General features: G+C 48.9%; 2 protein-coding genes across 7 annotated transcripts in view; both read left to right on the top strand.

Annotated features, from left to right (window-relative positions):
* The window catches only part of LOC116939761 (uncharacterized), a 77,960-nt gene extending 69,646 nt beyond the window's left edge, over nucleotides 1-8,314 (top strand). For all 6 annotated transcript variants that reach the window (XM_076065114.1, XM_076065115.1, XM_032948538.2 and 3 more), the window contains 3 exons: nucleotides 897-1,033; nucleotides 2,620-2,710; nucleotides 6,049-8,314. In XM_076065114.1, coding sequence (XP_075921229.1) covers nucleotides 897-1,033; nucleotides 2,620-2,710; nucleotides 6,049-6,455 — 635 coding nt within the window. In that variant the 3' untranslated portion in view covers nucleotides 6,456-8,314. The remainder of the gene's footprint in view (nucleotides 1-896; nucleotides 1,034-2,619; nucleotides 2,711-6,048) is intronic.
* Nucleotides 8,315-11,079: 2,765 nt separating this feature from the next.
* PCSK2 (proprotein convertase subtilisin/kexin type 2) overlaps nucleotides 11,080-13,406 on the top strand; it is a 30,738-nt gene continuing 28,411 nt past the window's right edge. The window contains exon 1 of the mRNA XM_032948531.2: nucleotides 11,080-12,556. Coding sequence (XP_032804422.1) covers nucleotides 12,374-12,556 — 183 coding nt within the window. The 5' untranslated portion in view covers nucleotides 11,080-12,373. The remainder of the gene's footprint in view (nucleotides 12,557-13,406) is intronic.

The raw sequence follows: 13,406 nt of genomic DNA on the forward strand, positions 1-13,406 counted from the left end.
ACCACTGGCAAGGGCCGGTTACTGATGAGCCACTTGCCTGCGAATGGCACTTCATTTGCACTCTGACAGTGTCCTTCACTGTCTGCTATTTCTTTAGCAAGTAATTTCCAATTTGAAATGATATTCGATTTGCACTGGATTATTTTTACCTTTTCCCAACTCTGTTTATATTTGCACGATTGGAATCGTTTCATCGGACAAAATGCACGTTTATTACATCTCTTGCAGCTAGCAGTGAACTGCTTTGTGTCTGAAAGTGGCTTCAGGAGATGGTGTCCCAGAAGAACTTGTGAGGACACTGTAATAAGCCTCATTATCCACACTGGGGGCACCCCATATGCATTGCAACGAGTTATCATCACATCATAAACAACATGTTTTAAGTCTAAGCACTGGCATAAGGGAAATTAAGTGAAACACACATTTAACTCCAGGTTATTTTACACAATCATTGGCTTCCATGCTGAAAGCATGGACTTGCTGCACGTGAAAAGTATTTTTAATCATGCGTAGCTGGCCCATATTGCAAGCTGACATGGCATTAGCCTATTTAATCACCCATCTCCCTTGAGATGCAATTATCTCATTGAATCGGTGTCCGTTGTTTATTTGTAGCTCCGAGATGTATAATCATCTTTTCAGAAAACGTCTTGCCATGCAATGCGTTGTGGTCATGGAATGCATTATGTTGTCCACAAAGGGGGATTGCAGTCCTCCGTCTTTCATTTCCACAATAGCGATGCCTTCCACAAGGCCATGGCACAGGCGTGTGCGATCACAGAGCTCCATAGCTCCTGCAATAATAAAAAAAACGCTTTTAATGTTTTCTCGGAGTTATTTTTTTCATGAAAAAAATCAAGGGTTTTGTGTTTCCTGTTTGTCCGTTCGGAACAAAGTGCAGAGCTCGCCAGCTGCGCGACACTGCAGGGCCTTGACCCTCACGCCCGGTGACGTCAGTGCGAGAGCCTCGCACGTGAACGGCCGGCCCGGCAGACGCGCCAACCCGAACACCGCGTGGCGTTCCCCGGATCAGGTAATGATCCCCCCCCCCCCCCCTCCGTGCGCATATCCACTCTGCACTGGTGCTGTTGTCTGGCACTGCCCGCTGGCTTTTTGATTATTCCGGTCCTCACCGCTTTGATTCTGCCCCTAACGAGGGATTTGTGTATCTCTGTGGGGAGCAGCGTGGGGCAGGAGACTTCGTCCCGTAGAGAGCGAACACGACGCCATCCTGTGATGCCACGCAAGCACAATATTCCCCTAACAAGTGTCAATTTATAGTATGGCTCAGACACCAGGGTATTTGTATCACCATTGTTAAACACGTGGTCTTCTAAAGGTAAACAATACAATTTCGCACCTCCGATTAGTATGGTTGGCTACTTACGGTGCGAAAGAAGTTCAACATACATACATACAAACATGCAATACATTGAAATGAAGGTCAATGATTTCATGTTTTAACAGCTTTTCATTGAAAGCAATGCATTGAATTGCGGTGGGGTGAATCCTTGCATGCCCAGCTCGCATCCTATCGGGCTGCCATTTCGTGTTATGGGAGGGTGAATTCAAGAGAACCAGCAGCTATGAAAACACAACTGTGGCACCACAATAGAGCCTGATTTATTTAGCGACCAACCAATGTGAGTATCTCCTCATTTGATATGCAATTTTTCGTTGTGAGTGCTGCTTCTCCCATTTCCGTGTTGATACTGAACAGGGCCCATACACTAAATGCCACAATTTATGTTTTGTTGTTGTTACAAAATGTTTGTTTTCATTTGAGTTTTACGAAACATCCAGCAACTCTCATGTCGAATCCGCAAAGACTGCTGCAATAGATTTACTGCCCACTTTCGGAATATTTTTTTTTACAACTCGGTGGCAATTGTTATTGGGGGTTTTTTTTTTTCACGAGTATGTGAATTCTACATCTTGCGTGGATATCCGTGCAACCCAGACATGAGGTCGCACGAGAGACTTATTGCAAAGAGGACGTTGATCAGCGTGGCCGGGGGGGGGGGGGGTATTAGGTGACCGATGCAGTCACGGCACAAACGGCAGTTTCATTCAGGGCATCGTTTACAACAAATGTTCTCATTTGCCTGGTCCTCAAGGGTTCCGGCGGCCAGCGGGCTTGCAGGAATGAGTATCTGAGTGGCTGCTTCTGCAATGGATGGAGAGCGGAGTCATTGAGAGAGCACCAATTGACCCGGAGTACAGTTTCTGGTTCAGCAGTGTATTTTGTCAAAATAACCAATTTGCTGAACGGTTGTTTATTTACTTTTTTTTACATTCATGTGTAAAGTAACAAAAAAAATTGCGTTGTTTTTTTGTAAAAAAAAATTTAATTGAAAAATCAACGATGCGGTTGGTTTGTGCTGACCTGCACCGCCAAGTGCAGTGGCATGTCAAGACGACGGGCAGCACGATATGAAATCGAGGCGGCGATGCAATTAATCCATTGCTCGACGGGGACACCGGGGGCCCAAACAGCCCAGCGCTGGAGATTACGGACGAGGCGCCAACCCGCCGTTCCCCAGGGAGTCCAGTGTGCGCAGCTCGTCGCTGAAATTAATGCCAAAGTGATTTTCACGTGTCCTGCGTTGTGCATTGCAGAGGTCTCCCAGCGTGTGGCTACACATACCTGTTGCCCTGAGAGGAGCGAGGGTGGCAGGGGAATTGAACGGCAGTGAAGCACACGACGGAGGTGTGTTTTTCAACACGTGTTGCCATGTTATTTGCGCTAACCGCTCGTTTACCGGTTTGTTTCCTGAGGTCAACAGTTGCAGATGGAATGAATAATAGCCACACCGCGTTTATAACGCCTATTTATTTCGCTGTGTCCGAAGGCCTTGAAAGTAGCCCGAGCTGTCTTGAATGCAAAGAATGGGAATGCAGCACCTGCAGTGTTTGTCCTGGAACAGAATGTTCCGGGTCATCTCCCTGTGGAGCGCCTGTGTGCGCGTGCCACGTATACCTGCGCCGCAAACCCGCATTCTCCCATTGAGCAGGCGCGTCTTTTAAAAATGTGCGATGAGAATGCCGTTGTTGTCTTTTGTCTGTGAGACGCCAGTTCAAACATTTTGTGAGAGGTTTGCACGGAGTAAAAGTTTTTTTTTTACTTTTTTGTTACATTAACCCAACGTGCGTGAGTCATTGCTCGATGATTTTTCAAAAGAAGAAAACGAGACAATGAAGATAGCTACATATATAGGGGTGGGAATGTCTGCTTTATTATTTTTCTACCCATAAAAAAAAGATGACGTTAAAAAAACCTTCTTTGGTTCTTTCGGTAAAGTCACGTAGAATGAGAATAAAATAATAAATTGATAAAATAAAATAACACAATAATATTCTCACGACGTTTCGGCCACAACACAAGCGGCCTTCATCAGGTGAAGGGAGCGAGACTGTCTGGTAGGACAGCGCTGGAGTGAGAGAGCCACGTTCTATTGTGTTATTTTATTTTATCAATTTATTATTTTATTCTCATTCTACGTGACTTTACCGAAAGAACCAAAGAAGATGAATCATTGCAGTCACGAAAGCTTTAAATCGAAATTTTTAAAAAACCCTTCAGATAAAAAACATTGCATCGTAGTTAAGTTTTATGATTTTTATATGTTTCAATATGAAGCGTTTTGGACTGCCCCCCTGATTAGTGTGGTTCACATCCATTTTCCTTCAACCCCGTCTGACTCCCGGGCACAGAGGCCGACCGCCCACACCGCCCACACCCTGACCCTTACATCTCCCGAACACAAAGGGGAGTGACTCAGCACTCCTGGGGTCTGCCCGAGTCCTCACACCGATTTAAGCATTTCCCTGTTGAACCTGCCACTGGCATTAAAGTGCGTCCTGGCAATCGCTCAAATGATCTCATCCAGATGCCATGCTGAGCCAGTGTTGGCACCCACAGGATTTTGTCAGCATTCAGACATCTACTTAAAGAGGTGGACAATAAATCACAACATCTGGATTATGGGATTGTGCCGACAGTCAATTGCAGTGCAATACGCAGTTTGTGCATTCCCTAACACTTTATAATCGCGAGCTTGGTTATTATGAACGTATAGCCTCACAAGAAACAGCATCGTTCTCTTAACTAAAGTTGTGTTCAGACCCTAAAAGGAGAGTAGTGGCACAGTGGTTTGCGCTTTGCGTTGTGATCCCAACAACCCGGGGTTAATTTTCAGCCACAGCTTAACGTCCACGGTTAATTATATCAGAACAGCTCTTGGTGAAGCATGGTTGTCATTTACTCTCATTCATTTTTTTTATTCATAAGTGCTTTCCTCCTTCATAGCAAATAATCAACCTGCCATGCATGAGTGTACTTCCTGAACAACCTTTATGTCGTATGATTTGGAAGGGTGAATGGTTGATGCAGAGCGTTCAACAAAACACCAGTGCCGTTTGTCAATAATTTCATAGAAGCGATTAAGTCATCCTTTCGCACGTTAGTGAAGGAGCCTTTGCGTTGGTTTCTCGCAACGCTACGGCTTATGCTTTTGGAGGTGACGAAGTACTCTTAAAATAATTTCAAACTGGAAATCTATTGATTTTAAGTACTTTCCCAATCGTGCTATCATAGTTACATCATGGGACAAACAACCCAGCCAGTGGAAGATATTTTTCACAAGATTTCTTTCAAAAAATTCTTCAAGTCGTTGTTTTATCTTCTCAACAGAAAGGGATGCAATTTCCCATGCATTCATCCAAGAGATTGTTACATGACAGTTAAACCGATAGTCTTCATGGTTTTTTTTCATTCTCTGAGCTGGAGTTTAGCCAAATCTTGTCAAATAGCAGGTTTAATATGATGGTCTTTTTTGTGTGCAATCATTGGGAGCTGCGTTAAGACCATTAACTCACCACAATGGGAAATCCCAATTAACCATGGGCGGCTGAAACCTAAATTTGAACCCAGGATCTCAGCGGCGCCGGGTCAGTGCAGTGACCTCTGAGTCACCCGACCACCTCGTTAAACAAATAGGTTTAAACGTTTACAATTAATCTGTTTTTAGTAGTATTCACAAAACGGTATCCCCAAACTATTTAATTGGGGTGCAAGTCAAAAATGAGGCGCTTGTCGAGGCAACAAGTAGATTGATTTCACGGTCATCTTGTAATCAGAGATTGCCAAGAATCATCATCTAATAGAACACCCCAGAACTTGGCCGATAATTTTGTTCCCACCGCCCACTCACATCATTATCTGTGTCCCAGAGGTGCTCCCACTGAAGCGGCGATCATGTTGATTGGCAGGCACTGCCGACGATAATAGGTTAACGGAGCACCTTCCTCCCTCGCAAATTCCTATGAAGCGGCACGGTGATATGATGGTGTTTGCAAGCCGGGAGATGGCACGTGACATTATTGTGGAAAAGAGGATGATGAGCGAGAGAGAGATAGCTCAAAATGAAAACAAGAAAGAAAACTTACGTTTGTTAAATATATTGAAGTATTGGCTCGGGATTGATTTTGCAATGACTAAGTACACACAGCCATGTTGCGACATGTAATTGTGCATGAAATGTGTGTGTACTTTATGTGATGTATTTGAGGTATTTCATGTGCGGTAACAAAGTGCTTTAAATGTCACAGGAATAGTGTACAGTAATTTTGTCTGTATGTATGTTGAACTTTCGCACCGTACGTAGCCAACCGCGTTAATACACTGCTGGATGAAGGCCTCCTCACGCCAAAAACTCGAACTCGGTTTTCTGGGTTCGTCGTCGTGTGGTTCACTAATCACTGTGACACCATTCCTTCTGGTCTCAACAACCTCATCAAAAAACATGTGCCTTGATACTAGGGTTTACCGCAAAGATCCATATTTTATTAACCTCCCGAGAGCCTTTTGCAAAGGGAGACCTGGGTTGCGGAAAGGAGTTTGGCTTTACATTAAAGACATTCTGAAATAACGGAGCAATTCTGCTTGCCTTGCCTCAACACTCATTCTCAACACTCATTGCCCACGCCTGACTTTTGATCCTTCCCGTACACGTTCAACGTACGACGTCGCTCCTTGTGTTTTCCTAGGGCGATGCGCAATCGGCGCTGATTTGAGAGAGGAGCAGGTTTCAGGGGGTCCGCGAGCCCGCTTTAAGCCATCGGTGCCAAAGCCGCACAATAGCTTCGACGTGACTGGCCCCACCATGGCGGGCAACCGATGTCGCGAGCCACCTGGACGCAGCGGCGGCGACGGTGGCGGCGATGGCGGCGGTGGCGGCGCCAACGCTGTGGAGATTTTCCACGGTCAAATTGCCGCTGCCGAGAGTCCTCCAAGTCGACCGACGGCGCACGCTGGGGCGAGTCGCCACGGGGACTTTGGATGGAAGGAAGCGAAGATGGCTGTGGTCGGGGACACGGGTGGGCAGATTCAGGTGATCATCAACATCCGGAGCAGGGAGTGTGTGCCCACGACGGGAGAGGACCAGCGCGAGTGACGTTTAACCGCCACCGAGCAATGGTTCAATTGAGTTGTACCCCTTCTACCTTTCAGCATATTATTGTTTTGATTTAAAGCTTTCGTGACTGCAGTAATTCATATTCTTAGTTCTTTCGGTAAAGTCACGTTGAAGGGAAACAACAAAATAATAAAATATATAAAACAATAGAAATTCTCACGACGTTTCGAAACGTCGTGAGAATTTTTATTGTTTATATATTTTATTATTTTGTTGTTTCCCTTCAACCTGACTTTACCGAAAGAACTAAGAATATACATATTATTGTTGTTAAACATACGTTTCATTTACTCTTACGAACTGGTTCCGTGGTAATTATGCACAGTCCGTGTGTTTTATTTTAATTCGTAAAATTGTTAATGATGCTCACGTATTACACATGTAACATACATGGGGCGGAAAATCCGTTTCGCTAGCGTAGCATTGTCTAGACGCTGTTGCTTTGTTTGCCTGCGAGGTGTTGTCTGTGCACCAGTGCGGTCTCGGTTTTGTGCACAGCCCTGTGGCTCTGGTTCAGGTTCACGTGATCCAGTGAAAGCAACCCTGAGCCATGGGCAGCAGCTGCCCCACGCATCCCACAGTACCCACTGTCAGTGACATAACTATCAAGTGTGCCGGCGGTGCAACTGCACAGAGGTCCATAGGCCTAGAGGCCCAAGAGTCGGGCTACACTGGCCATTGTCCACCGGCTGACCCCTCCCACCCACAGGGATCACTTGGTAACCGTCCTTCCTTAGGTCGCCCAAGGGTTCGAGCACTGAGCCGGCACTGCTGAGAAACTGAGTTTGATTCTGGGGTTCAGCCGTCCGTGCTAAGGCTCGGTTCTTAATCGTAGCAAGATGATGATCACAGTCCAGTTCTCAAATGACTGCACAAGAAAAAATAAACCCATCATTAAATCTGATTTAGCATCTGATTTTGGCTATATTCCCGCTCTGAGAATGAAACGTATCGGTTCGGCTCTCATGCAAACCATGTCTCGAGTGAGTGTGGGAAATCGCATCTATTGCTCTAAATATATATAAAGCACTTGAGTGATTTTGTTCGAGTGTAGCAAGGTGAAGGTCTCGGGCCAGTTACGAATGACTGCACGAAACAGCCCCATCAGATTAAATGTTTTGTTTCACTTTGGCAAAAACGCCAGCTCTAAGATTAAACAATATTGGGTTGTTCTGCCATAAAACAATAGCGGGGTGTGTTTGAAAGCAGGGTGCGTGAGAAAGGACATGGATCAAAGGTCACTTGAAGGAGTCACGTCAGTAGTTCTGTGATATCTCTTCCATAGACAGTTCCCTAACACAAGGTCATGCAATGCTTACTGTCGGCGTTTCCGAATGGACACTGCCTCCGTGACGTGACGTGAGGCACGCGCAGTGAGAAATACGCTGCTAAGCAATACGAATTGGATAAAAACTGTTTGCAACGCTGAATGATATATATTTTTGGGTAAAACAGCCTCCCTCATCGATCGCACACGGGGAAGAGCAAACATGCACTTTGTCAGCGCGGAGCGCTCCGAGCGGCTGTTCCAGGGCTCGTGGCGAGCGTGCGGCGATGGCTGTGCCTGCAGTGACAGGACCGAGTGACCTTTCACCCCCCCCCGCTTCGAAGGCTGCTCGCACGCTGAGATAAGGCTCTCACTGTGTTGGTTTTAAACCGGAGAGAACATCTTGAATGCGCTTGATGATTTTAACCTCTGCCCTCCGACAACCGCCCACTGCTTGTTAGAGACAAACTAAACTGTATTTACAGCGTAGCGCTCCGCCGTTATCGCCTTGTAAAATGTCATAGGAGAAGCACTCGAGATGCACGAATATACAATCATTTACAATACACAAGTGTCCCCGACTCGCTGCTTTGTACGTTTCTCATAAAGCGCGTGTCCATTCGTGTGAAAGTGAACCTCGCTCTGGTGTTAACGCGAGCGCGTGCGCGCGTGGGCAGGCGAGTCCGCGAGAGGATGCTGGTGCGCGTGTGTGTGTGTGTGAGCAGGGTCCGCAGGGCACCTCGCGTGCAAGGGAACAGGAGCGGCGCCTCTCCGCGCCGATATGAATTTCCACTACGTTACCCCGGAATGAGTCAAACAGACAATTTCACGCCTTGCTAGCGAACGCAAACACGCAATAACTGCCGTGCTTCTCACTTGACCATCGGGGCTGCGAGAGCGGTGTTTACTCGGCAAAACATGCGCCAAGGAAATGTGAAATATACAGGGGCATTGAAGGAGCCCTGTGGTAGGTGTGAGATAGCCCCCCTTCTGTAGTAGGCCCCAGCCAGATATTGACGTCGCTGTTGTGGGAGAAGCTCCCTGTATTGATCTGCACCCCCCCCCCACCGCCCCCCTGCCCTGCATGTGAGATGCCCTGTCAATTGAGACTGGCCACGTTGAAGGGATTCGAGGCTGGCGAGCTGTGCTTGAGTCTTGGTGCACAGCGAGACGCGCATTGCATCGACTCGAATGGGTTGTCGACGTCATCGTTTCCAAATGTAATATCAGCAATGCGTCGAGGGTTTTTGTGCTGCGTTCAGTCATGGTCAAGGTCCATGCTTGTGTCTTAATTTCTGAATTTCTCATGGAAGATTTTCTGGAACCCTCCAACCCCCCCCCCCCCTTCCCCCCAACTCCCCGATAGCGGTAGTAGAGGGGAAATATTTTTTTCGAGAGTTCAGCCCCAGACATCTTTGGTTGATTTTTAAGCCGTCAGTGTCCTCCAACGAATATGGATTTGTATTTGGCGAGTGCGTATCGGGCGGAAGACTATTAAGCGCACATTTATTTGCGTGAAAAGGTCAGAATTGAAAATCATTCAAGTGAACTATAAATTCGCAAAGGCAGAAACTAGATTGTCAATACCATGAAATGGTTATACGGTGATTGAACGACAAGCGGGATTGCCTTTATGGGCGATAATGTTTCGCGCTCGGTACGCTCCCGTTAATTGCGACGCGCGGGTGCGCAACGCGGAGCCGTTTGTGACACCGCGTGGGCTGGCACAGGCGCGGGAGATGGAGCCACGACGGGTCCCAGTCACACAGCCCCGGGGCCATCGGTAACGCGCGGGCCGGATCGCGGCCTTCCACTGGAGCGGAGCGAGTATTATAGCTCGGTTACGCAATGCCAATAAAATTATATTTTTTATCACAGCTCCAAACGCTTGTGCGCGTTCTTGTGGTTGTATCGTGGGCTTGATCAGCTCGTGGTGGAATTGAAACGGCATCCGTTTAATGAGCACCGCTGGACACGAAAGGCACACTGCGTGCGTGCATCCCGGCCATAACTCACCCCTCCTGCCTGGCCATTACTCAGCCTGGCGCAACTGCCGGCAACGGCAGTCCGGTTTCCCTCCCCCCACCTCTCATTGCCAACCTCCCTCTTCCCTCCCTCCGGACCCCCCCCCACCCCGCACTCTTATATCCCCCACCCCCGCCTGTTCTCGTGTCCTGCGTATCCTGCAGATTGTATCGCCTCTAGCAGGCGTTGTATCTCAGCTGATGCTGCTGAATTCTGTCGACCGCAAGACGATGCGATGGCGTCTCCAAGCGCTCTGCTGGTTTGAGCAAAATATCACACACGCCATGGACGATTGATTTGAGTTATGAGCAAGGTGGCACGGGGGGAGTGTGAGTGTCTGGCGCATCGTGGGGATCTTCGACGATCAACGCGATGGTGACGTCCCCATCACTGAGTGATAGAAACATGGGGTGATATTGAACAGTGGGGGCGGGGGGGGCGTGCACAAGCTTCTTCTTCCGTATGGTTGATGTAGATGCTGGGAATGAACTACAATTTCACATTCAGGTAACCAAAGCCAGATAGATAACCGCGTCAGGAGCAGCAGAGTGCATCACCGTCTCCTTCGTAGTTTATGGATCGGGGCAGTGCGTCGTTATACGTTGTATGGTCTGTTCTGGATGACCACAGTCGCACCACTACTGGGGGGGTGCACAATGACGTCACTAGAGTTCTTTGGTGGAGCACCGGATTGGCTTTAAAAAAAATCTCACATTGCATCCCTACCCATGCTGCTGTGTCATGGCCTCGCGAAGTGAATCGCATCGAGATGCTGTGGCATTTAGACGCTGCATGAGTATCCATTGCAGTAGTTGTTGTTGTTGTTAGTGATGGGGGAGCGTACGCAAGCATGGCGGGGTCGATTCTAGTCTATTAAATGCGAGACTAAGTCTCTCCCTTTGTGCTTTACGATTTCCTTTCATCTATAAACGGTAGCCACAGCAGTGGTAGCAAGTCACGTTAACTCGGAGCAAGGCGTTTTTGCAAATTTCACGCACGGGCGGGAATGGACTGTAATACGAAACGCAGGTTTTTGCACAAATTAATATGCGATCGTTTTTTGTCGACACATTGTTCGGAGGGACGTCAAGTGTAATATAGACCTATGTAGAGGCAGCTGTTAAATATATAATAACAAATTATATCGTTTATGCGACGAACTAGGATTCATCTCGGGGAGTGCCCTTAACGAACATGTGTGGCAGTTTGCCGGCATTAGTTCAAGCAAAGCCCGACTCCGCTGATGCCACGTCGAATGTCGAAATAAGTCCATAAATGTCTTGCGTTGAACCAATGCTGCTGGAATTATGGACGCTCAGAAGGCGTTCTGGTTGATAGGATGTGTGAAAATTAAAACACATTTTATTCGTGGAGGAGCAGATAAGAAAAATAATCATATTATCTGCTTATTTTAAATATATAAGCCATTATCTCGGATGTCTCTGCAGAAGAGCTATTTCCCGAAACGTCAGTCTATTATTTATTTTACCCTTACCAGACAGTGAGAATGACGAACGGGGCGAATGTTTTTTTTTTCCAACGTGTGCGCTTGTGAACTAAAGCCACCAATCTAGCGCCCTGAATTTGTATATGTTATATAAGAGACATAGTCCGAGAGGAAAAATGAGTCATCTAAGGGACGTCGCTCACAGAGCTTCATGTTAGAAATGCCTCGGCCGTGCTCTCGGCGCGTGCCGTGCGTTCTGGACGTGGACCCCCGTCGATGGCGCGCGCTCGTGGGAAACTCGCCGTGCGAATTAGCCGGGGACAGGGAGCGCCCCGTTCCGCGCGGCCCCACTCCACTCCACGATTTACAGGCAGCGCTGCCAGCGAGCGGAATCCGCGGGCTGAGCTAGGGGAAGGATATCTCCACCCCCCACACCACACCAGCCCGACCGAAGCAAGCCTTTAAATCTCACGGGACCCCACGAGCGCCTTCGTGAAATATCAGCGAATACGCGAGCTCGTCGTAACTAGGACACCCCGCACAAGCGGTGTTCACTGTGGGGCCGCTCCAGAAATCGCCCCTCTCTTCTGGGCCACCTCCGCATGACGGAGCCGCTACGCTGCGCCCTTAGATTAATAATAGCAACAACAATAATAGGTCATCGCAACCCCCCTCCCCCCCCCCCACGAGGCAGTGCGCGCCGCGGTAGAGTTGAGCGCTGCTGCTGCTCGTGTGTGCGCCCACTCCAGCGGGGGTGGTGCGCGGGAGGGTTTATAGGGCGGCTGAGTGACGCGCGGTGACGCGGCTCCCTGCTCGCGGCTCGCGGCGCAAACCTTCATGAATTATACAGATGATCCGTCCCGTCGGCCGAGACGATCCGCTCCGCGTTAGCGCCGAGAAACAAACAGCCAGCGCGCCGGCCGCTCGTATTTATACTCCTCGCGCCGCTCCCCTCCGCGCAGACATGCCGACTGGGAGGGGCGACCCGCGCAAGCCGCGCTCATAAGCGGCCCTACACTTGAGCTGAGACGTTGCCCAACGATGTGTTATTACTGAATGCTTAGGGAGTAGTGTCGCTGCTGCTGCTGTTGCTGCTGCTGTTGTTATTAGTAGCAGGAGTGGAGTGCGCTCGACGAGAGTAGGAGCCACAGAGGCGTAATGCGGTTGAGAAGCGCGTGCAACGCCGGGGTGACCCTTCTCGCGTTGCTGCCGCTGACCGCTTTGGTTCTCGTGAGCGGCGACCCGCTCTTCACGAACCATTTTCTGGTGCAGCTGCATCAGGGAGACCTCGGCGTTGCTGGGCAAGTGGCGCGGGACCGCGGCTTCATCAACCATGGCCAGGTACTTCCCGCGCACACCGCACGGGCGCTTCGCGATCCGCGCTCCCGACACGCGCGTGGATGCTAATAGATTCCCGCCGGGCGCCGCAGAGCCGCGCGGATCGCTCGAACATTTCTCGCGTTACTTTGCTCGTAGTGGAATCGTCTTTGAAATTGTAACTTTTTTTTTTGTTATTTATCCGCTCACGATGTCTTCGTGCGCAGCACCGCGTGCTGTAGGGGCGCGATGCTGTGGCCGAGCGCCGCTCACTTTCAGCACCACGAGCGGGAGGGACAGCTCCGCTTTACGAGCGGAGTCCATTAGCCTGCGCACCCGTTGCGGTCCAGACGCCGATGCAACACACAGTATGTGTAATACATACGCGTTGTTCATGGGTTTCTCTGAGTGCGCATACGTGCAAGAGACAATTAATTTATGTACGGGTGAATCCTGAAGGTCAGGTTGCAGCTGTATAACCCTTAAGCCCAGACTAGCTATTTCACTTACCGGTACCACCCGAGGTGGCATAAATGTAGCGGTTACAATTTCTTTATCTGGCCAAATAACAGTGGATTACGTGATAACCACTTGAAATGAAAGGGGTTATTGAGTAATTCACTCTCATTAGCCGTGTGAATAAATCGGTACTGCGAAAGTTGTTCTACCTTTGTCGGTGATGCAAATGCCTGCTGTGGTCCGTGGACTTTTACAACAACCAGGGATAATCTAGCGAATGGAAGAAGGGAGGGGCGGCGAGTTGTGGGGTGCTTCAATGACAATCGGCCGCAATGACCTCCAATTGTCTTGGCGACACGTTGCCGGTCTAAAGCTAGAGCCGTGTTACGACACACGCGCAAGCCCCTTGCGCGTG

Source organism: Petromyzon marinus, chromosome 6 (genome assembly GCF_048934315.1).
Source record: "Petromyzon marinus isolate PM22_M1 ecotype Great Lakes invasive population chromosome 6, UKy_Petmar_22M1.pri1.0, whole genome shotgun sequence".
Classification (NCBI taxonomy): domain Eukaryota; kingdom Metazoa; phylum Chordata; class Hyperoartia; order Petromyzontiformes; family Petromyzontidae; genus Petromyzon; species Petromyzon marinus.